The 20,671-nt window shown below is 69.5% G+C and overlaps 1 protein-coding gene across 1 annotated transcript; it reads right to left on the bottom strand.

The window, feature by feature from the left end:
• Positions 1-85: 85 nt before the first annotated feature.
• POLD1 (DNA polymerase delta 1, catalytic subunit) lies at positions 86-19,597 on the bottom strand. Its single transcript, XM_073327007.2, has 27 exons — positions 19,544-19,597; positions 17,198-17,407; positions 16,675-16,788; positions 15,902-16,042; positions 15,696-15,821; positions 15,289-15,457; positions 14,778-14,889; positions 14,312-14,441; positions 13,587-13,753; positions 13,313-13,417; positions 12,803-12,943; positions 11,176-11,286; positions 10,756-10,947; positions 9,753-9,841; positions 9,441-9,557; positions 8,932-9,045; positions 8,597-8,744; positions 7,117-7,212; positions 6,762-6,899; positions 6,367-6,542; positions 6,001-6,153; positions 4,001-4,103; positions 3,756-3,888; positions 3,452-3,565; positions 1,790-1,842; positions 1,191-1,288; positions 86-332 (listed from the first exon to the last, which is right to left on the bottom strand). The coding sequence occupies exons 2-27, from the start codon at positions 17,400-17,402 to the stop codon at positions 236-238; spliced, it is 3,342 nt and encodes a 1,113-aa protein (XP_073183108.1). The 5' UTR covers positions 17,403-17,407; positions 19,544-19,597; the 3' UTR covers positions 86-235.
• Positions 19,598-20,671: the final 1,074 nt, after the last annotated feature.

Raw genomic sequence — 20,671 nt, 5'->3', positions numbered from 1 at the left:
AACCACTAGCCCTCCCTCCCCTCCCAGAACTGGGGAGGGAACCCAGGAGTCCTGATGCCCCATAAACCAGGAGAAGTTCCCAGCATTGGAAAGAAGAGTCTTTATTCCCAGTAGAAAATACAAAATTACAAAGCTCCCAATGGCCCCCCCCAGCCCCCTCCCGGGTGGAACCACCCTTGGTGAGGGAGGGGCTGAGCCCCCGTGTCCTGCCCCCCTGCCAGCGGGGGGCCCCCGGTCACCACGTGGGGGGGCCGAATCGCGCCACCAGCCGCTCCTGGTCATCCAGGTCTTTCTGCACCTTCTTGCGCATGTAGAAGATGGGGCAGTCCCGGCTGTGGGGGGACGAGAGAAGAGGGGGGTCAGTGTGTGGGGGAGAGACGGGGGACAGTCCTGGCTGGGGGGGGGGGGCGGGACATGGGAGAAGACGGGGTCAGGGGGAACAGCGATGACAGGGGGCAGCAGAGACAAACGGGGGCTTGGGGCCGGGAGTGCGGAGGCTCAGTGCAGAAGGGGGACCCGAGGAGGGAGCCCAGAGATTTTTGGGGTGCTTGGGGTGAACTGAGCCCTGCCCCCAGCAGCGTGGGGGGGGGTGGCGGGGGAGGCCGCAGCAGCAGGTGCTGGATTTATAGGGCCATAAAGACGCCAGCCAGGGCAATCAGCGGCCCCGGGGCCCGGCATTCCCACCCCCCCGGCCCCCCCCGTGGGAGCCGGCTGTTTACGCAGCCCGATAAGCGGCTGTAAACGCCATGGGGGGGCGGGGGGGCCGGGGCATAAAACCATATTTCAGCCCCTGGCTCCCGTGGGAACCAGCTGCCCCGAGGGAGGGGCTGGGAGCAGAGCACCCGCCTGCCCCACTCCCGGCCTGGCCAGCCCCCCGACCATTCCTGCCTGCCCCACAGGACCCGCCTGCCCCACTCCCGGCCTGGCCAGCCCCCTGACCATCCCTGCCTGCCCCCCCGGTACCCGCCTGCCCCATGACCATCCCTGTCTGCCCCCCCAGTACCCGCCCCACTCCCAGCCTAGCCAGCCCCCTGAGCAGCCCTGCCTGCCCCACTCCTGGCCTGGCCAGCCCCCCCGCCCCCGGTACCCGCCTGCCCCACTCTCAGGCAAGCCAGCACCCTGGCCAGCCCTGCCTGCCCCCGAGGACCTGGCCAGCCCCCCACCCTGCCCCCCGATGGGCGGGGCCGTACCTGGTGCACAGGACGTCTTCGTGGAGGCTGCCCTGACAGCGCTGACACTGGGTCCAGAGACGGGAGAACTTCTCCTCCAGCCCCGCGAGATGAGAGATCTGGGGGGGATCCGATTGGGGGGGGGGTTAGACGCAGCATCTCCCCCAACACACAGCCCCCCCACCTCAGGACAGGGGCTGGGCCTGAAGCCTTCACCTCACGGCTCCCAGCCCCCCCTGCTCTAACCACCAGCCCCCACTCCCCTCCCAGAGCCAGGGAGAGAACCCAGGAGTCCTGGCTCCCAGCCCCCCCTGCTCTAACCACCAGCCCCCGCTCCCCTCCCAGAGCCAGGGAGAGAACCCAGGAGTCCTGGCTCCCAGCCCCCCCGCTCTAACCACCAGCTCCCAGGAGAGAACCCAGGAGTCCTGGCTCCCAGCCCCCCCGCTCTAACCACCAGCCCCCGCTCCCCTCCCAGAGCCAGGGAGAGAACCCAGGCATCCGGGCTCCCAGCCCCCGCCCCTGTACTTTAACCCCCAGACACGCATCCATCCCAGCCCCACAGCATGTTTGGCGCCCCACCCCCCTGGCCATGGTGAGACCCACACGTCCCCCCAGCTCACCTCCTTCTGGTACAGCTCCGACTGGTGCCCCACGCAGAACTCACACACTGCACCTGTGGGGAGACACGTCAACGACCCACCCGCCGGGCCCCCCTTGGCCCAAGCCCTCCCCAGTGACCCTGGGGCTCCCACTAGCTCCCCATCCCTGGACCGCACCCCTGAGCAGCCTCCCAGCTCTGCCCCTGGTGGGAGGGGCGGGACTCAGATGTTACCTGGGGGGCAGGGGGGCTCAGGGTCCCCCAGCAGGACTCAGAGGTCACCCGGGGGGGGGGCAGGGGGTTCCCAGTGGGACTCAGGCTTGGGGTGGGGTCCCCCAGCGGGGGAGCAGGGGAGTTTGGAGAACCTGGCCCGGGGCTTTTCTCCGGTTACAAAACCCTGGAGACACCCCCCCGCCCCGCCGAATCTTGCGCCACCCGCCACCAGCTCCCCGCCCACCCCACCCGGGCAGGGATGTGGGGGAGGGGTGTCCCATGCTCTGATGGGGGCGGGGGAGGCAGCGGGGGCTCAGCAGGCTGGGGGGTTAACTTGGCATGGGGAAGAGGGGCATGGGGTGGGTCACCATGGTGGGGCACAGGACATGTGTGGGGGGACATGGGGGGGCCACTCACCATAGTGGGGCAGGGGTGCACAGGGGGACGTAGGGGGTACCCCGGGGGGGGGTACAGACTCAGCGTGGTGGGGCAGGGGACGCGGGGGTACCCGGGGGGGGGTACGGACTCAGCGTGGTGGGGCAGGGGACGCGGGGGTACCCGGGGGGGGTACAGACTCAGCGTGGTGGGGCAGGGGACGCGGGGGTACCCGGGGGGGGGTACGGACTCAGCGTGGTGGGGCAGGGGACGCGGGGGTACCCGGGGGGGGGGTACGGACTCAGCGTGGTGGGGCAGGGGACGCGGGGGTACCCGGGGGGGGGGTACGGACTCAGCGTGGTGGGGCAGGGGACGCGGGGGGGGTACGGACTCAGCGTGGTGGGGCAGGGGACGCGGGGGGGGTACGGACTCAGCGTGGTGGGGCAGGGGACGCGGGGGGGGTACGGACTCACCGTGGTGGGGCAGGGGACGCGGGGGGGGTACGGACTCACCACGGTGGGGCAGGGGACGCGGGGGGGGGTACGGACTCACCACGGTGGGGCAGGGGACGCGGGGGGGGGTACGGACTCACCACGGTGGGGCAGGGGACGCGGGGGTACCCGGGGGGGGTACGGACTCACCACGGTGGGGCAGGGGACGCGGGGGTACCCGGGGGGGTACGGACTCAGCGTGGTGGGGCAGGGGACGCGGGGGGGTACGGACTCACCACGGTGGGGCAGGGGACACGGGGGTACCCGGGGGGGGGTACGGACTCAGCGTGGTGGGTCAGGGGACGCGGGGGTACGGACTCAGCGTGGTGGGGCAGGGGACGCGGGGGTACCCGGGGGGGGTACGGACTCAGCGTGGTGGGGCAGGGGACGCGGGGGTACCCGGGGGGGGGTACGGACTCACCACGGTGGGGCAGGGGACACGGGGGTACCCGGGGGGGGGTACGGACTCAGCGTGGTGGGGCAGGGGACGCGGGGGTACGGACTCAGCGTGGTGGGGCAGGGGACGCGGGGGTACCCGGGGGGGGTACGGACTCAGCGTGGTGGGGCAGAGGGCGCGGGGGTACCCGGGGGGGGTACAGACTCACCGTGGTGGGGCAGGCTGGCGCGGCAGCCAAGGCACGTGCTGCGTTTGGTGGCGAAGGCCATGAGCCCCCCGACCCGGGAGGTCAGGACGGTTTTGCAGCGCGTGTGCTCCCCTCCTGTGGGGAAAGACGGGTCAGGGCCGGGCCCCCCCAATGCTCAGGGAGGGAGCTGAGCGCGCCCCTGGGGGCGGAGTGTCAATGGGGGGCCCGAGCACGCCCCGGGGAGGGGGTCAGTGGGGGAAACCAGGGAGGGGCTCAGCGGGGGGCCCGAGGGCGCCCCCGGGACAGGGGTCGGGGGGCCACTCACTCAGCAGGACGCTCTCAGCCCGGCCCTCGCCCAGGATGGGCTCGAAGACGCGCAGCAGGGGCTTGGCCAGCTGCTGCTCCAGGTAGTACTGGGTGTCGATCGGCATGTTGTTCTCCAGCACGTAGATGGGGTCCTGCGGGAGGCGTGGGGGGGGGCAGTCAGAGCAGGGGGGCCGCAGGGACCCCCCCAAACCATCTGGCAACGCCCCCCTCCCCCAGCCCCATGGGCAACCCCCCCACACTCACCTCCGATTTCATGTAGGCCGCCACCCCCTTGGCCGCGCTCACGATGACGTAGGGGACGCGGTCGCCCAGGCTGGGGGCGCTGCCCGGATCTCGCCGCCGCATCCTGCGGAGATTGGGGGTGAGAGCAGGACCAGGGCTGGGCTAGCAGGGGCTGCGGGGCGGGAGTGAGGGGCGCCGGCCGGGCTGGGGGTGGTGGTCCGGGGCTGTTAGCAGGGGGCTGCGGGGCGGGAGTGAGGGGCGCCGGCCGGGCTGGGGGTGGTGGTCCGGGGCTGTTAGCAGGGGGCTGCGGGGCGGGAGTGAGGGGCGCCGGCCGGGCTGGGGGTGGTGGTCCGGGGCTGTTAGCAGGGGGCTGCGGGGCGGGAGTGAGGGGCGCCGGCCGGGCTGGGGGTGGTGGTCCGGGGCTGTTAGCAGGGGGCTGCGGGGCGGGAGTGAGGGGCGCCGGCCGGGCTGGGGGTGGTGGTCCGGGGCTGTTAGCAGGGGGCTGCGGGGCGGGAGTGAGGGGCGCCGGCCGGGCTGGGGGTGGTGGTCCGGGGCTGTTAGCAGGGGGCTGCGGGGCGGGAGTGAGGGGCGCCGGCCGGGCTGGGGGTGGTGGTCCGGGGCTGTTAGCAGGGGGCTGCGGGGCGGGAGTGAGGGGCGCCGGCCGGGCTGGGGGTGGTGGTCCGGGGCTGTTAGCAGGGGGCTGCGGGGCGGGAGTGAGGGGCGCCGGCCGGGCTGGGGGGAGGGTTTCACTAACGAAACGGGTTATTTTAACAACTGCTATTAGCATATTTCCTTTGAGCAGAGTCAGGGTGGAGGAAACCCCAGGGCCTGCACGTCCCCCTGCCCGGCGCCCCCAGCCCCCGACTCTTTCCAGACACCCACTAGTTGAGAAGCAGGGAACAAGCCTAATGAAAGAGACTTGGTGGGGGAGCCCAGGGCTGGGCTGGCAGGGGGCTGTGGGTCGGGAGTGAGGGACACCGGCAGGGCTAGCAGGGGGCTGCAGGTCAGGAGTGAGGGGCACCGGCAGGGCTAGCAGGGCTGGGCTGGGCTGGGCTAGCAGGGGGCTGCGGGTCAGGAGTGAGGGACACCGGCAGGGCTAGCAGGGGGCTGCAGGTCAGGAGTGAGGGGCACCGGCAGGGCTAGCAGGGCTGGGCTGGGCTAGCAGGGGGCTGCGGGTCGGGAGTGAGGGACACCGGCAGGGCTAGCAGGGGGCTGCAGGTCAGGAGTGAGGGGCACCGGCAGGGCTAGCAGGGCTGGGCTGGGCTAGCAGGGGGCTGCAGGTCAGGAGTGAGGGGCACCGGCAGGGCTAGCAGGGCTGGGCTGGGCTAGCAGGGGGCTGCGGGTCGGGAGTGAGGGGCACCGGCTGGGCTAGCAGGGGGCTGCGGGTCAGGAGTGAGGGGCACCAGCAGGGCTAGCAGGGCTGGGCTGGGCTGGGCTAGCAGGGGGCTGCGGGTCGGGAGTGAGGGGCACCGGCTGGGCTAGCAGGAGGCTGCGGGTCGGGAGTGAGGGGCACCGGCAGGGCTGGGCTGGGCTGGGCTAGCAGGGGGCTGCGGGTCGGGAGTGAGGGGCACCGGCTGGGCTAGCAGGGGGCTGCGGGTCGGGAGTGAGGGGCACCGGCAGGGCAGGGCTGGGCTGGGCTGGGCTAGCAGGGGGCTGCGGGTCAGGAGTGAGGGGCACCGGCTGGGCTAGCAGGAGGCTGCGGGTCGGGAGTGAGGGGCACCGGCTGGGCTAGCGGCGGGCGGGTTGGGAGCCCGTTTGGTGCTGCCCCGCCCCAGAGATGCTGCGGAGGCCACAGGAAGTCCCAGGCGGGGGGGGCTGTTTCCAGGGGGCGGGGCTGGTGCAGGTGGGCCGCGGTGGCTATTTCTGCCTTTCCCCTGGGTCACGCCTCGCCGCCCCCCCCAGGGAGCTCAGCTGCAGAGCTAGGGCCACAGCAGCCGAGCCGGGGACCCAGCGAGGCCCAGCACCGGGGTAGCACCCGCCTGGCCCTGGGGGGTCCCCCGCTGCCCCCCATGTCCCCTCACCTCTCGGCCAGCTCCACGTGGGCCTGGTGGCCGGCGTACTCGTGGGCCGTGCGGGTCAGCTCCTTGGTGATGACCAGCTGGGAGATGTCCACCCGGTTACACAGCAGGTCCGAGATCACCTCCTTGGCATGGGCCACGGCGCCCGTCGGGTCCCTGACGGAGACACCCCTGTCAGTGCAGGACGCCTGGGTTCCCCCCCAGCAACCCGGGGGGTGGGGGGGGTGGGAGGGGTTTGGGGTTAGAGCAGGGGGGCAGGGAGACAGGACTCCTGGGTTCTCCCCCCAGCTCTGGGAAGGGAGTGGGGTGTAGCGGTGAGAGCAGGGGGGCTCGGGGAGCCAGGACTCCTGGGTTCTCTCCCAGCCCCACCTGTCGATGAGCAGTTTCTGCAGGCAGGTGTTGATGAGGTTGGCCACCAGGGGGCAGTTGTCACGCCGCACGGTCTCGATGCCCTTGCAGTCCATCTTGTCGTGGGTGCGGGCGCTGGAGGAGAAGTACAGCCCGGCGTAGCGCTTCTTGTTGATCAGCAGGTAGGGGAAATACACCTGGGGGGAATGGGGGGGGTGAGGGGCTGGAATCCTGCCCCCCCCACTGCAGAGCCCTGCTCCCCCCATACCCGCCAAGCCCCACCAGTGCCAACCCGGTCCCCTGAGGGCCATGCACAGATCCAGCCCTGGGCTCCTGGCCCCCCAGGGGCGCTGCACTCTGTGTGGTGGGGGGTTAGACAAGGCGCCCCCCGCATCACAACCCCCGACCCCACTCACCTTCTCAAACTCCAGCTTGATGGGAGGCGGGAAGTGGCTGGAGACCCAGGTGGCCGCTTCCCGCCCGATCCGCATGGCCTCGGCCACCGAGGGCACCCCCAGACGGCACATCACCGAGTCCGTGTCCCCATAGACCACCTGGGGGGGCAGACGGGGTTAGAGAGACCTGCCCCCCCCGGCCCCACAACCCAGCCCATGTCCCCATAGACCACCTGGGGCGGCAGACGGGGTTAGAGAAACCTCCCCCCCAACCCAGCCCGTGTCCCTGTACACCACCTGGTGGGCGGGGGGAAGAGACCCAGCCCCCCATCAGCCAGCCCATCCCCCTTACCTTGGCCTGAGCCCTGCCCCTCACCTTGGCATCGGCGCTGTACCCGTTGGCCATGGTGTATTTCGACTCTACCAGTTGCTTTGTTTTCTCAATCATCTGGCGCCCAAAACCCGTCACGCTCTGGGGGTGGGAGAATCAGGGGTAATGGGGTTAGCGGGCGGGAGAGACTGCAAGTGCTCCCCCCAGCCCTGCCGGTGCCCCTCACTCCCAACCCACAGCCCAGCCCTGCCCCCCACCCAGTTCTGCCAATGCCGCTCCCCCGACCCACAGCCCCCCGTTAGCCCGGCCCTGCCACTGCCCCTCTCTCCCGACCCGCAGGCTCCGCAGGCTCCGCAGGCTCCGCAGCCCCGCCCCCCTCACTCCTGACCCCTAGCCCGGCCCTGCCCATGCCCATGCAAGTGGCGCACAGCCTGGCCTGACAGACACAAAAGGCTCCTGTCCTGGTGCCAGCCCCTGCCCCCGCCGCACAGAGCAGCGGTACCCACAGGAAGCGGGGCGGGTGGTGCTGCCCAGCCGCACGCCCAGCCCCGAGCGGAGCAGGGATAGGCCAGTGCAGGGGCAGGTGACCCACGGGTTCAGTTGGGGGTACTCTGCCGGACCAGGGGCCTGGCCCCAATGCCCCAGGGTGGCGCTAGGGCGGCTGGCTGCAAGGGGGTGGGCAGGGGGCCAGTAGGAAGCGCTGGGCACTGGAAACTTGCTACCCCAAAGCTCAGCACCGGGCGAGGGGCCAGCCCCCGCACCCCAGCCCAGAGGGGCCACGTCCCAGCACCAGGCGAGGGGCCCCCATGGACCCAGCCCCCGCGCCCCAGCCCAGAGGGGCCCCCATGGACCCAGCCCCCGCGCCCCAGCCCAGAGGGGCCACGTCCCAGCACCAGGCGAGGGGGCCCCCATGGACCCAGCCCCCGCGCCCCAGCCCAGAGGGGCCCCCATGGACCCAGCCCCCGCGCCCCAGCCCAGAGGGGCCACGTCCCAGCACCAGCCCAGAGGGGCCCCCATGGACCCAGCCCCCGCGCCCCAGCCCAGAGGGGCCCCCATGGACCCAGCCCCCGCGCCCCAGCCCAGAGGGGCCCCCATGGACCCAGCCCCCGCGCCCCAGCCCAGAGGGGCCACGTCCCAGCACCAGGCGAGGGGGCCCCCATGGACCCAGCCCCCGCGCCCCAGCCCAAAGGGGCCACCTCCCAGCACCGGGCGAGGGGCCACCATAGATCCAGCCCCTACGCCCCACCCCAGAGGTGGCTGGTGGGGGTGGGCAGAGCTGCCAGCTGTCGACGTCTCACAGCCTGGCATTCGGAAACCCCAGGGCAGGAGCAATGCTGGGGAGGGGCAGTGGCTCCAACCCTGCCCGGGCTGGGGGTGGATTGAGGAAGTGCCAGGGAAGCCCCTGGAGCGGGGCTGGGCACAGAAAGTCCCTGAGTCCCCCCAGCTGGACAGACAATGGGGCAACAGTGCCAGCCCCACCTGGGAAATCCCCCCCGAGCCCAGCGACCCCTCCCCCCCAACTCACCTGGGAGATCTCCAGGCAGGGCAGCTTGCCCACCTGGGCGCCGGTGAAGCCGTACACCGAGTTGGCGCTGACCTTGAGCGCCAGCTGCCGGCCGTCCAGCACCTGCCGCTTGAAGGGGTCGGTCTCCTGCTGCAGCTCCACCTTGGCCCTGTGCCCGGGGAGGGGTCAGTGACATCAGCATGGGGGGGCCCCATCCCGAGTCCCTGCGAAGCCCGTCCCCCCCACGCAACCCCCATCCTCCCCCCCACCCCACCCGGCCACCTTCCCAACACCTCCTGCCCCTCGCAGCCGCGAGGGGGGCTCAGACCCCCACTCCACTCAGGGCCCCCCCATACCTCTTGCGGGCAGCCAGCAGGTTCTCCAGGATCTCAGGGAGCAGCCCCTTGCGCACAGAGGCCTTGACAAAGAGGTCCCCCGTGGGGGTGCGGATGAACTCCTCGGGGGACAGCCTGCGGGGGGAGATAGCAGGGCGGGGGGGCTCAGGGACACCCCTGGCGCCTCCCACTGTCCCATCCCTTCCCCCCCACAGAAGGGCTGCACTTAACCCAAGCCCAGACAGTGCCTGGGGGGTGACCCCAGCTCCTCTCTGTCTCAGCCCCGCCCAGAGCTGCTGGGTGTGTGTGTGTGTGGGGGGGTCTCCATCTCTACCCTGCTCCCCCTCCCCCTGGGGCACAGCCCTTCCCCCCATTTAGCATAGGACCCCCCACTTCCTGTCCCCACAGCCCAGCCTCCTGCATCTCCCACACTGCCCCCCCCATGCAGCCCAGCCCCCCACATGGAGCACAAGAGCCCCCTTCCCCTCCCCCATGAAGCACAAGGACCCATTTCCCCCGCCCCCCCTCACCCATAGCGCTCCGGCGCCCCTTGCTGCAGCAGCGTGGTGTAGCACAGGTTGTGAGCCATCATGATGGAGGGGTACAGGGAGGAGAAATCCAGGGTGGCGATGGGCACATCATAGTACCTGGGGGGGGAGGGGGGAGGTCACTTTCTCCTGGTGCCAGCACCGCCCCCCCCGAGACCCTCCCAGCACCATTCCCCGTGGGGACCCCACCCCTGCCCCCAGCTCATCCCAACCCCCTCACCCCAGATCATTACCTTCCCCCCCACTCAGCTCCCTACAGGCTGCTCCCCACTGCCCCCCCCCACCCCCACTCACCCCTTCTGAGGCTCAATGACCGTGGCACCAGCGTAGTCCTCGCCCCCCTCTGACTTCACCACGGGCATCACCAGGTCCTGCTTCATGGCCTGTAGGGAGCAGGGGCATCAGGGCCCAGTTTGTGGGGGGAGGGGGGGGTCCAGCCACAGGATCCCCAACCCCCTCAGGTTCCCCCCACACACAACAGGTTGGGGCTCACCCCTTCTAGCCCCCTCCCCTGCCTGGGCAGGAGCCGCCCTGGGACAAAGCAGGGGATTTCCTTAGTGCGGTGCATGAACGCGATGCGTGCCTCAGTTTCCCTGTGCGCTGGGTGTGTAACGGGGGGCGGCAGAGGGGGGTTGCTGCTGCAGGGGGCCAGGTGTGACCTCACCCGGCAGCCGGGACCCCAGCAACGGCCTGCAGATGGGGGACCCAGCGACTGGTGCCCGGGAGGCCCAGCCCAGCTTGGGAACAGCTGGGTCGGGCCAGTGGAGGGACAAAGGACGGAGGAGAGGGGCCCAGATGAGCTGTTCACCTGGGACTGAAGGCAAAGGAGGTGGTTGTGGGGAGGGGAGATAGGGGACCCGGCTGGAAGGGGCGGCTGGGCTGGGGACACGGACACGGCTGGAAGGGGCGGCTGGGCTGGGGCGGGACAGACTCAGCTGGCCGGGGCTGGGACATGGGGCCGGACCCCTGAAAGCTGCCTGGGCTGGGGTGGGACGTACAATAACCCCCGTTTGCACTGGCTGAGGGTCCCTGCGGGTTGGAGCACAGGGGAGGGAGGGGCTGCTCCCTCTGGGGGCGGCCCCAGAGGGCCAGAGCGAGGGGACCCCCAAGGGGCCCACAGCAAAGCCAGGTGCAGGGGGCTCAGAGGTGTGGCCCCAGGAGGCGGCGGGGCCCAGGGCTGGACCCCCTAGAGCGAGAGCAGCCCCAGGAGGCAGTGTTGCACGGATGGGGGCTCCTCCCAGGGGCCACACGGAGCCGAGCAACCCCGGGAGCCCCCCACACCCCGGGCCCCCCTCACCTGGCGAAGCAGCTGCGACACCACCTTGACCTGCTGGCCCCGGGAGAGCAGGTAGCCCAGCGGCACCCCGGTGACCCGCGCCATCTCCATGTAGTTGATGACACACATCAGCTTCTCCAGCAGACGCAGCGGTAGGTAGGCGTCCTTCAGGCAGTACACGGCCAGGCGCCGGCGTGTCTGCTCCGACCCGTTCTGGGGGGACAGGACACAGTGTCGGGGGGCTGGGGAGGAGCAAGCCCCAGCAGGGGGGGGCAGGCCGGGCCCACGCCAGGCTGGGAGGACACAGCACAGGCCAGGGAGGCGGGGCCGAGCCTGGCCAGGTGTGGGAAGCACACGGGGGTCCCATCAGGTGGGAAGGGGAGAGCAGGGGGAGGGGCCTATCCCACACAGAGGCGGGGCATGCCAAGGCCCCGCCCTCACCTGCAGGTCAGTGATGATGGAGTGCTGCACATCCTCCTTCTGCTCCTGCAGGAAGTGGAAGCTGACGGCGTTCAAGGTGTACGAGCGCAGCTTGAACTCACGCAACAGCACCTGCCGGGGGGCAGGACAGTGAGACCCCCGGTGCCCCTCACTCCTGACATGCAGCCCTTGCCCGCCCCTCGCTCCCATCCTGCAGCCCCCACCCAGCATCTCTGTGATGAAACAAGACTGTTCTTAACGTTTTCTCTGAATACTGTGTGTGTGTGCCTCAGTTTCCCGTTTCAGAGTAACAGCCGGGTTAGTCTGTATTCGCAAAAAGAAAAGGAGGACTCGTGGCACCTTAGAGACTAACACATTTATTTGAGCACAAGCTTTCGTGAGCTGCAGCTCACTTCATCAGATGCATGTGTTCCCCTGTGTTACCTAAGTATCTAGGTGGTGGGACAAGAGCGTGTGAGCAGTGCAGCGACCCCCAGAGGGCAGGTAGGATAGCGCTGCCTGGACACAGACAATAGCCCGACACTCTGTAGCCTGGCAAGTCACGGCCGGGCCCATCCTCTGCAAGAATCTGGGGGGGGGGGGGGGGAGAGAGAGAGTTGGAGAACAAAGAGACCAGGTGGCCTGCTGGCCCAGGAAAGGGACAAAGGGCTGAGGAGAGAGGAACCCGGTGACCTGACCAACCGGTTCCAGCCAGATGGAAACAAAGGACAGGAGAGAGAGGGCCCCTGCGACTCATTTACCTGGGACAAAGGACGGGGGAGGAGCTGTTGGGGGAGACGAGACGGGATGATCGGCTGGAAGCAGGGGGGCTCTGGACTGGGGAGAGGAGCAGGCAGAGCCCCCCCTTGCCGCAGGAGAGACCTAGATGTGCTGTGCTGAGGGAGGCCAGGCCTGAGGCCTGGAAAGTTTATCAGATGCTCAATAAACCCTCCTGTTTTATGCTGGCTGAGAGTCCCTCGGGGCTAGAGAACAGGGGGGCATTATTCCCTCTGGGGGTGGAGGCCCCGGGGGTCCGGGGGTCCGGAGCGAAGGGACTCCCTGCGGGACCCACAGCAGAGACAGGCGTGCTAAGGCTCAGAGAAGTGCGGTTCCAGGAGGCGGAGGGGCTTAACCTCCGAAAAGGGCTGTCGCACTGAAGGGGGTTCCCCCAGGGACCGTACGGAGCCGAGAGAGCACGCGTCCCGTCCTGTGAGTCCCGGACAGAGGGGAACTGGGCAGGTCTAGGGCTGGGCTGCGGGAAGGGGTCAGTCTCCTGGTTTGGGATGGGGGGGTGGGGGAGAAAGGAGTCCAGGGCTCCATGCTCTGGGTCCCCACAACTTTGCTGTCCATGCTCACCAGCTCTGCCCTACGCTGTGTTACCCGCTGGCTGGGAGTCCCGGCTGGCTGTGGGGCAGGGCCCTTTGGGGGCAGGGTGAGGCTTCCCCAGGGGTTCCATCTGGGTGGGCTTGCCACGGGGAGCTCATGGGGTGCTTGACACGCCATGGTCAGACCCACGAGGGACTGAAGCCGAGCCTTGACTGCCTTCACGGTTCCCAAGCACCCAGACTGTGACCCCCGCCGTGACATCCTTACCCCTGCCCCGCAGCCCCACCAACCAGCCCCCGTCGCCCCGGCCCCGCAGCCCCACCTGCAGCAGGTCGAACTGGATGCGCCCCTCGATGTTGATGACCTTGTTCTCCCGCCGCCCCATCTGCTTGGACTGGAAGGACGAGTCCCGGATGACGGATTTGCGCCCGAGGATGCGGCCTAGGAAGGGGAAGGTGGCAACCTGCCGGAAGGAGGGTGGGGGAAGGGGGCGAGATGGGTTGTCAGGCCCGGAGGGGGCAGCTCTGTTCTCCTTGGGGAACACTGGGGTGAAGCAGGGCCAGGAAACGCCCCAGCACTGTCATGGGCTGTGCCTGGCTCTGGGGCGTAGGAGGGAACCCTGACCCCCTGAACTGGCTGGGAGGTGGGTGAGAAGTCCCATGCTGCGGGTCAGGCAAGCTCAGGAGCGGGATCCCCGTTACCTTGAGGGCCTGCGTGCGCTACAGCAGATAGGACAGGTCGGTGGGGGGTCCTCGCAGCTCAGGGAGGGGGCAAGGGCTGTTGGGGGCCAGTGGAGGGGTCAGGGGTCAATGGGGGGCAGGGTCCCCGCTACCTTGAGGGCCTGGGAACGCTGCAGTAGGTAGGGCAGGTCGAAGTTCTGGATGTTGTAGCCTGTGACGATATCGGGGTCCACGATCCGCACAAACTCTGCCCAGGCCTGCCACAGACAAGGGGGGTTAAGAGGGGACACCCAGAGCCCCCCCAGCTCCGGGCCCCTCCTGTTCCTCCCCCACCGCTGGGATACAGACCCTGGGCCCATGTTCCCCGGCTTTCCCCACCCACTCCCCACTGTGCCCCCCACACCCCCCTACTCCCACCCCTAGTACCTTGAGCAGCTCGGCCTCCTGGGAGTAGCACAGCACCTGGGAGCCCACAATGGGGGCGCAGCTCTGCAGGGTGAAGACGTTGCGGATGAAGGGGTCGCGCTCGCCCTGCCGCAGCACCATGTTGGCCACCTGGATCACCGGGTCCTTGTCCGGCTCCGGGAAGATCCCTGGGGACGAAGGGGGCTGTGGATAGGCGGGCGGGTCTGCAGCGAGCCTGAAGCTCAGCGTTCACTCTGGCCCCTAATGATGGCAGCGCCTCTTTCGCTGCTGACTGCGGAGGCGCCTGGCTGGAGCCACCATGCCCTCCAGCTCACTCGTCCCTCCACCCCCACTGCAGCCACCCTCATCTCCTGCTGCCCACCCACTGGGACACAGTGGGTATTTTCTGTAATATTTTGATGAGGCCTGTGCATGCCTCAGTTTCCCCATGTGCTGCGTTGGTTCCTAGCAGGTGGCAGAGACCTGTCTGCCTGCAAGGCAGGCGGCGCTCCGCTGCCTGGGCCCCATACCCAAGCCTTGGGCACAGGACCAGCCGCCCCGACTGGGTGAGGGGGGCATGGCTCCCCCACCCCCAGGGGCCAACTCAGCAGGACTGGCTTGCCGGAGCCCACGGGGGCTGTAGTCCAAGAGGTCCAGCCTAAGGATCCGTGGCAGCCCCCTCCCCAGCTTCCTCCACACACACACCAGCTGCCCCCTTGCCCCGATGCCACCGGGCTGCCCCTCACCTTTGCGGCCAGCGCACTCGATGTCGAAGCTCAGCACCCGCAGTGGGGCGATGCCCTGCCAGTCGCCCTCAGGGGGGTGGCTGATGAAATCTGCCCAGCCCACATCAGCCTCCAGTTGGCACAGCGAGGCCTTTGGGGGGGGAAGAGAGGGAGGTCAGCTGGGGGGTTCTGCACCCCCACCCCAATGCATGCTGGGAGGGACTGCCATCCCCACCCCAGCCCCCATGATCCCCCACACTGTGCCCACCACACCTCAAACCCCAAACCTTCCATAGCCCCGCAAGTGCTGGGGAGAGACCCCCACCCCACAGGGACCCACCCTGATCACAGAGCCTCCCACCCTGGCTGCAGCGCCCCCACCCCTAACTCCACCCCAATGAGCCCCCTGTGCCCTACACCCAGGCCAGAGACACACTCACATTCCAGAGATCCCACCCCCGCTCATAGATCCACCCCATGGGGGTACCTTGGCCAGCTCCTTGGAGGGCTCCCCCATGAGCTGCTCGGGGCGCAGCCGGTATTTGCCGGGGGGCAGCTCGATCCAGTTACAGCCCACAACGTCTCGGTCCACCATGAACCTGGGTGGGGAGAGCGAGTGAGCAGGTGGGGGAGGTAGGGGGACAGGACTCAACCCTGTGGGAGGGGTCAGGACCCAGGCCGGGGAGCAGATGGGGCAGACAGGGGCCAGAGGGTAGCATGGGGGGGGCCAACCTGAGGGGCCCCACCCCAATGCAGAGGGGCGGGGCCAAAGGAGGACGGGGCCAGCACTGGGGGCCCAGCCCAATACAGAGGGGTGGGGGAAAGGAGAAGGGGCCCCACCACAACACAGGGGGCGGATGAGGAGGGCCCAGTGCTGGGGGTGGGGGGGAGGGGGAACTGGGACCCAGCGCGGAGGGACCAATCCCAATGCAGGAAGCAGAGGGGCCAGGACTGGGGCCCAGCGCAGCGCGGGGGGGAAGGCGGCGCGGGGGCCCTACCGGATCTCGAAGTCAATGTTGGCCTCATAGGCCGGGTAGCCCAGCACACCCAGCCCCTCGCAACGCAGCCCCTGCTCCAGCAGCCGCTTGGCAGGTGCCACCAGCCGCGGCAGAGCCAGGGTCACCTTCAGGAAGGGCAGGCGGCGCTGCCCGTGGTACCCGTACATGCCTGGGGGGGGGAGAAGAGAGTCACCACATGAGCACCAGCCCCACCACGCGCACACACACTCCCACATCCCTCGCCCCTCCCAGCCCCACACCCCTGGGGGTCAGCTCAGACAGGCACCAGCCGCCCCCCACTCCCCGGCCAAGCCCAGGGACCCCTCACGGCAGCCATGACTGGGGTGAAGCCCACAGCCTGGCCCCCATCCCAGACCTGTCCACCCCCCAACCCCTCCCACACTCACTCTCCTTGTTGCACATCTCCACGGCCAGCACGGCCCGGCTCAGTCCCTCCCGGTTGGAGCGCAGGTCCCGCAGCACGGCCCCGTTCAGCTCCCGCTGGAAGTCGCTCAGGTGCTGGGGCTGGAAGCCTGGGGTCAGGGATGGGGCAGAGGGTCAGGGGGGGCTCTGCCAACTGCCCGCTCCCCTCCCCACACCAGGAGGCACTCACCAGCCGGGGCGGGCACGTAGAAGTAGGGGGCGAAGCCGTGGATGTGGCAACAGACGCTGTTCCCGGCCGCCGTGACGCCAAACATCCGGAGAACAGGGACTGGGCCCTGGGTGGCGCCGGGCATGCCTGGCACGGGGACACCTGGGGGAGCGACAGGGTCAGAGACGTAGCCCCCCAACCTCCCACCCCCAGCATAGCCACCTGGGTGGCGCCAGGCCCACAGTCAGGGAACAGCCCAGCAGCCCCCCTGGCTCCCCAGCTGGAGGAGGGGAACTGGAAGGTCCCAGGGGAATTCCAGGCCATTTCCCCCCCCCCTCCTCCATTGGGGTGACAGCAGGGACAGACAGGCCCCATTGTGCCTCTCCAAAGCAGCCTCACCCCATGGCACTGATTAACCAGCCCAGCCAGACTGGAGCCAGGGAGCCCCTCTCCTGGCCATGCTGAGGCAGGAAACGGGGGTCATAATCCCCACTCCAGGGGGGAAGGGACAGCCAGGGCAGAACCAGCAAAGGAACCCAGAAGTCCTGTCTGCCGGGCCCCCTTCCCCAGCCACTCTAACCCACTAGACCCGCCTCCCCTCCCAGAGCTGGGGAAAGAACCCAGGCGTCCTGGCTCCCTTCCCCCTCACCCTCAGCTTCTAACCCACCAGGCCCCCATCCCCTCCCAGTACCAGGGAGAGAACCCAGGAGTCATGGCTCCCAGCCCCCCACCCCGCTCTAACTCACTACTGCCCCCCCACCGCTCCGAGGGGGGAGGGGTTGACAGTGGCTCACCCACATAATAGTCCAACTCCACCTGCTGGAAGCAGAGCACATCTTGGGCGGGGTTTATCCTGGGGGGCGGCGGCCTCTGCCACTTGGGGTTCCCCACGGAAGAGATCAGGCTCCCTGAGGGGGAAGGAAATGGGCATCAGAGACGGGGCTGAGCTGTCCCCCACTTGCAGTGCCCCCAGCCAAGCCATCTTCTGCCTACAGCGCCCCGCTTCCCACCCCCTGCAGCACCCTCTTCCCGCCTCCCCGGCACCCTGCTTCCTGCCCCTCTCCCCACAGCACCCCCGGCTCCTCATGGCGCCTCCCGCCAAGCCCCCAACCCTGCTGCACCCCCATCCTGCTCCCCACGGCACCCTTGCCGAGCCCCCTCTCCCCCCAGCACAGCACCCCCGAGCCGCCTGCTCCACACCCTGCAGCACATCGCCCCCTACGAGCCCCCATCCCACAGCACAGCACCCCCTACTGAGGCTCCCCGGCACTTCACTGGGGTCAGCTCCCCACTGCCAGGGCAGAGAACGCGCCTCACCCAGGGGCACCGTGTCGGGGGCCGGCTGAGACTCCTTCATCTCCAGCGCGATCTCGGCCTCCACCTCGTCCAGCAGGGCCAGCTCCTCCTCGAAGTGCGAGGGGCCATCGTCCTCCCAGTCACCCCCCTTGGGCCGCTTCCGCGGCGCTGAGGCGGGGTCCCCCCCGCCAGCCCCCACCCCAGGAGCCTTCCGCTTGAACTCCATCCTGGCTGTGGGAGCAGGGAAAGGGCGTGAGCGGAGACCCTCCCCAGGGTGCGCCCCACCCCTCCAGCCTTGGCCACCCCTCACCCAGTCGTCTGTCCCACCCCATACCCAGTCACTCTCCCCCCCAGCCATCCCCCCACCCAGCCTTGCCCTCCACCACTGCCAGCCCAGCCCAGCTCCTGTCGCCCCCTGGTTTATATCCCAGCCACCAACCAGTAACTTCCCCCACCACCAATCTGCCCTACTCCATAGTTCCCCCCTTCCATTGCCCTCCCTCCCCTCCACTGCCTGCCCTACTGCTAATCCCGTTCCCCGTTCCATGGCTCCCCAAAACCTCCCCTCTCCCGCCATGGTCACCGCAACCACCTCCATGGCTCCCCAGCACCCTCCCCACACCCCCAGTGGCCTCCCATCAGCCCTCCATAGCCCTCACCACCTCCTCCCCCCCGTGGCTCCCTCCAAACTTCCCCACCCCCCCTTAGCCCTCACCTCCTTCCCCTGCCCCCAATGGCCCCCCATTACCCCTCCACAGCCCCCACGGCTCCCCCTCAATAGTCCCCCACCCCAATGGCCTCCCCAGCCTCCCCTCCATAGCCCCCACCTCCTCTGCCCTCCCCCCATGGCTCCCCCCAACCTTCCCCCCACCCCCATGGTCCCTCCAACCTTCCTGTTCCACCATAGCCCCCACCTCCTCCTTCCTTCTCCCATGGCTGCCCCCCAACCTCCCCTCGCCCCCCATGGCCCCCACCTCCCTCCATCCATGGCTGCCCCCCAACCTCCCCTCGCCCCCATGGTGCCAACCTCCTCCATCCTCCCATGGCTGGCCCCCAACTCCCCCTTACCCCCCATGGTCCCCATCTGCTCCTCCCTCCCCCCCACAGCTGCCCCCAACCCCCCCTCACCCCCATGGCCCCCACCTCCTCTTCCCTCCCCCCACGGCTGCCCCCCAACCTCCCCTCGCCCCCCATGGCCCCACCTCCCTCCATCCATGGCTGCCCCCCAACCTCCCCTCGCCCCCATGGTGCCAACCTCCTCCATCCTCCCATGGCTGGCCCCCAACCCCCCCTCGCCCCCCATGGCCCCCACCTCCCTCCATCCATGGCTGCCCCCCAACCTCCCCTCGCCCCCCATGGCCCCCACCTCCTCTTCCCTCCCCCCATGGCTGGCCCCCAACCTCCCCTCACCCCCATGGCCCCCACCTCCTCTTCCCTCCCCCCATGGCTGGCCCCCAACTCCCCCTTACCCCCCATGGTCCCCATCTGCTCCTCCCTCCCCCCCACAGCTGCCCCCAACCCCCCCTCACCCCCATGGCCCCCACCTCCTCTTCCCTCCCCCCATGGCTGGCCCCCAACTCCCCCTTACCCCCCATGGTCCCCATCTGCTCCTCCCCCCCCCCCACAGCTGCCCCCAACCCCCCCTCACCCCCATGGCCCCCACCTCCTCTTCCCTCCCCCCATGGCTGCCCCCCAACCCCCCCTCGCCCCCCATGGCCCCCACCTCCTCTTCCCTCCCCCCATGGCCGCCCCCCAACCTCCCCGCCCCCCATGGCCCCCACCTCCTCTTCCCTCCCCCCATGGCTGCCCCCCAACCTCCCCTCACCCCCATGGCCCCCACCTCCTCTTCCCTCCCACCATGGCTGCCCCCCAACCTCCCCGCCCCCCATGGCCCCCACCTCCTCTTCCCTCCCCCCATGGCTGCCCCCCAACCTCCCCATGGCCCCCACCTCCTCTTCCCTCCCCCCATGGCTGGCCCCCAACCTCCCCTCACCCCCATGGCCCCCACCTCCTCTTCCCTCCCCCCATGGCCGCCCCCCAACCTCCCCGCCCCCCATGGCCCCCACCTCCTCTTCCCTCCCCCCATGGCCGCCCCCCAACCTCCCCGCCCCCCATGGCCCCCACCTCCTCTTCCCTCCCCCCATGGCTGCCCCCCAACCTCCCCTCACCCCCATGGCCCCCACCTCCTCTTCCCTCCCCCCATGGCTGCCCCCCAACCTCCCCTCACCCCCATGGCCCCCACCTCCTCTTCCCTCCCCCCATGGCTGGCCCCCAACCTCCCCTCACCCCCATGGCCCCCACCTCCTCTTCCCTCCCCCCATGGCTGCCCCCCAACCTCCCCGCCCCCCATGGCCCGGCCCCGCTCACCTCAGGCCCCCGCTCAGTCAGTCTCCGACTCTCCCGCCAACACAGGCGGGGGGGCGGTGACAGTTGAGCCCCACCCCCCGTTCCCATGCCAACCCTCCTCCCATTGGCCGCCGCCGCCCCCACGCGCCAACCCGGAGCCGGGCGCTTCCTGTCGCCACCTTGAGCGTGGCACGGGGAGCGAGGAGAGCGCACGCGCGACAAGGCGCCATGGCGAGTGTGGCGCGCGGGGTGAGGGGGTGTCAAGAAACATCAAAGCGCATGTGCAAAGCCTCGGCCATATTGAGAGCGGCGGCAGACGCGCGCCCCGTGTGCTGACTACGCATGCGCAACAGGAGGCACCGCCATAGCGAATGCGGCACGCTGAGGGGACAATAAAGCGCATGCGCCGAAGATCAACCATGTTGGGTGTGGCCCATGAGTATCATGTCGATTGCGGCAACCGAGCCAGTTGATATCAACCGCACATGCGTAGTACGGTCACCCCGCCTGACGGCCATGTTGAATGTGTCAGCCACTGGCTACGCAGGCGTAACTGTCCGGCATCCGCTAGACGCCATTTTGAGTGTGGCGAAAGTTGGGGTGCCCATTTTGGTCCATTGCGAGAGAGGACACCTCCCACAATGCACCTCACCATCCCCCCGCAACACGGGAGAGTCACTCCCCCAGCCCAGCCCCCCCATCGGGGAGTCACTGCCCCCCCAGCCTGGCCTACCCAGCCCCCCCATCGGGGAGTCACTGCCCCCCCAGCCTGGCCTACCCAGCCCCCCCATCGGGGAGTCACTGCCCCCCCAGCCTGGCCTACCCAGCCCCCCCCATCGGGGAGTCACTGCCCCCCCAGCCTGGCCTACCCAGCCCCCCCATCGGGGAGTCACTGCCCCCACAGCCTGGCCTACCCAGCCCCCCCCATCGGGGAGTCACTGCCCCCCCAGCCTGGCCCAGCCCAGCCCCCCATTGGGGAGTCACTGCCCCCCCAGCTTAGCCCAGCCCCCCCATTGGGGAGTCACTGCCCCCCCAGCCTGGCCTACCCAGCCCCCCCCATCGGGGAGTCACTGCCCCCCACTCCACAACCTAGCCCAGCCTCGTCCATCTGCCAAGCCTGCCCAAATCCTGGCCCCATAACTCCCAGGA

The sequence above is a fragment of the Lepidochelys kempii genome, chromosome 23 (genome assembly GCF_965140285.1).
Source record: "Lepidochelys kempii isolate rLepKem1 chromosome 23, rLepKem1.hap1, whole genome shotgun sequence".
Taxonomy (NCBI): Eukaryota; Metazoa; Chordata; order Testudines; family Cheloniidae; genus Lepidochelys; species Lepidochelys kempii.
The sequence above is the reverse complement of the archived record's forward strand: the minus strand, read 5'-3'. Positions and strand labels throughout refer to the sequence as shown.

Bases quoted from the DNA above. Each gene is read 5' to 3' on its own strand.
- POLD1 (XM_073327007.2), bottom strand. From the start codon at position 17,402: ATGGAGTTCAAGCGGAAGGCTCCTGGGGTGGGGGCTGGCGGGGGGGAC. The intron at 3,889-4,000 runs GTGAGTGTGGGG...CGCCTCCCGCAG, and splicing joins CGGCCTACATGAAATCGGAG to GACCCCATCTACGTGCTGGA. The intron at 1,843-3,451 runs GTGAGTCTGTAC...GTCTCCCCACAG, and splicing joins CGCCAGCCTGCCCCACCACG to GTGCAGTGTGTGAGTTCTGC.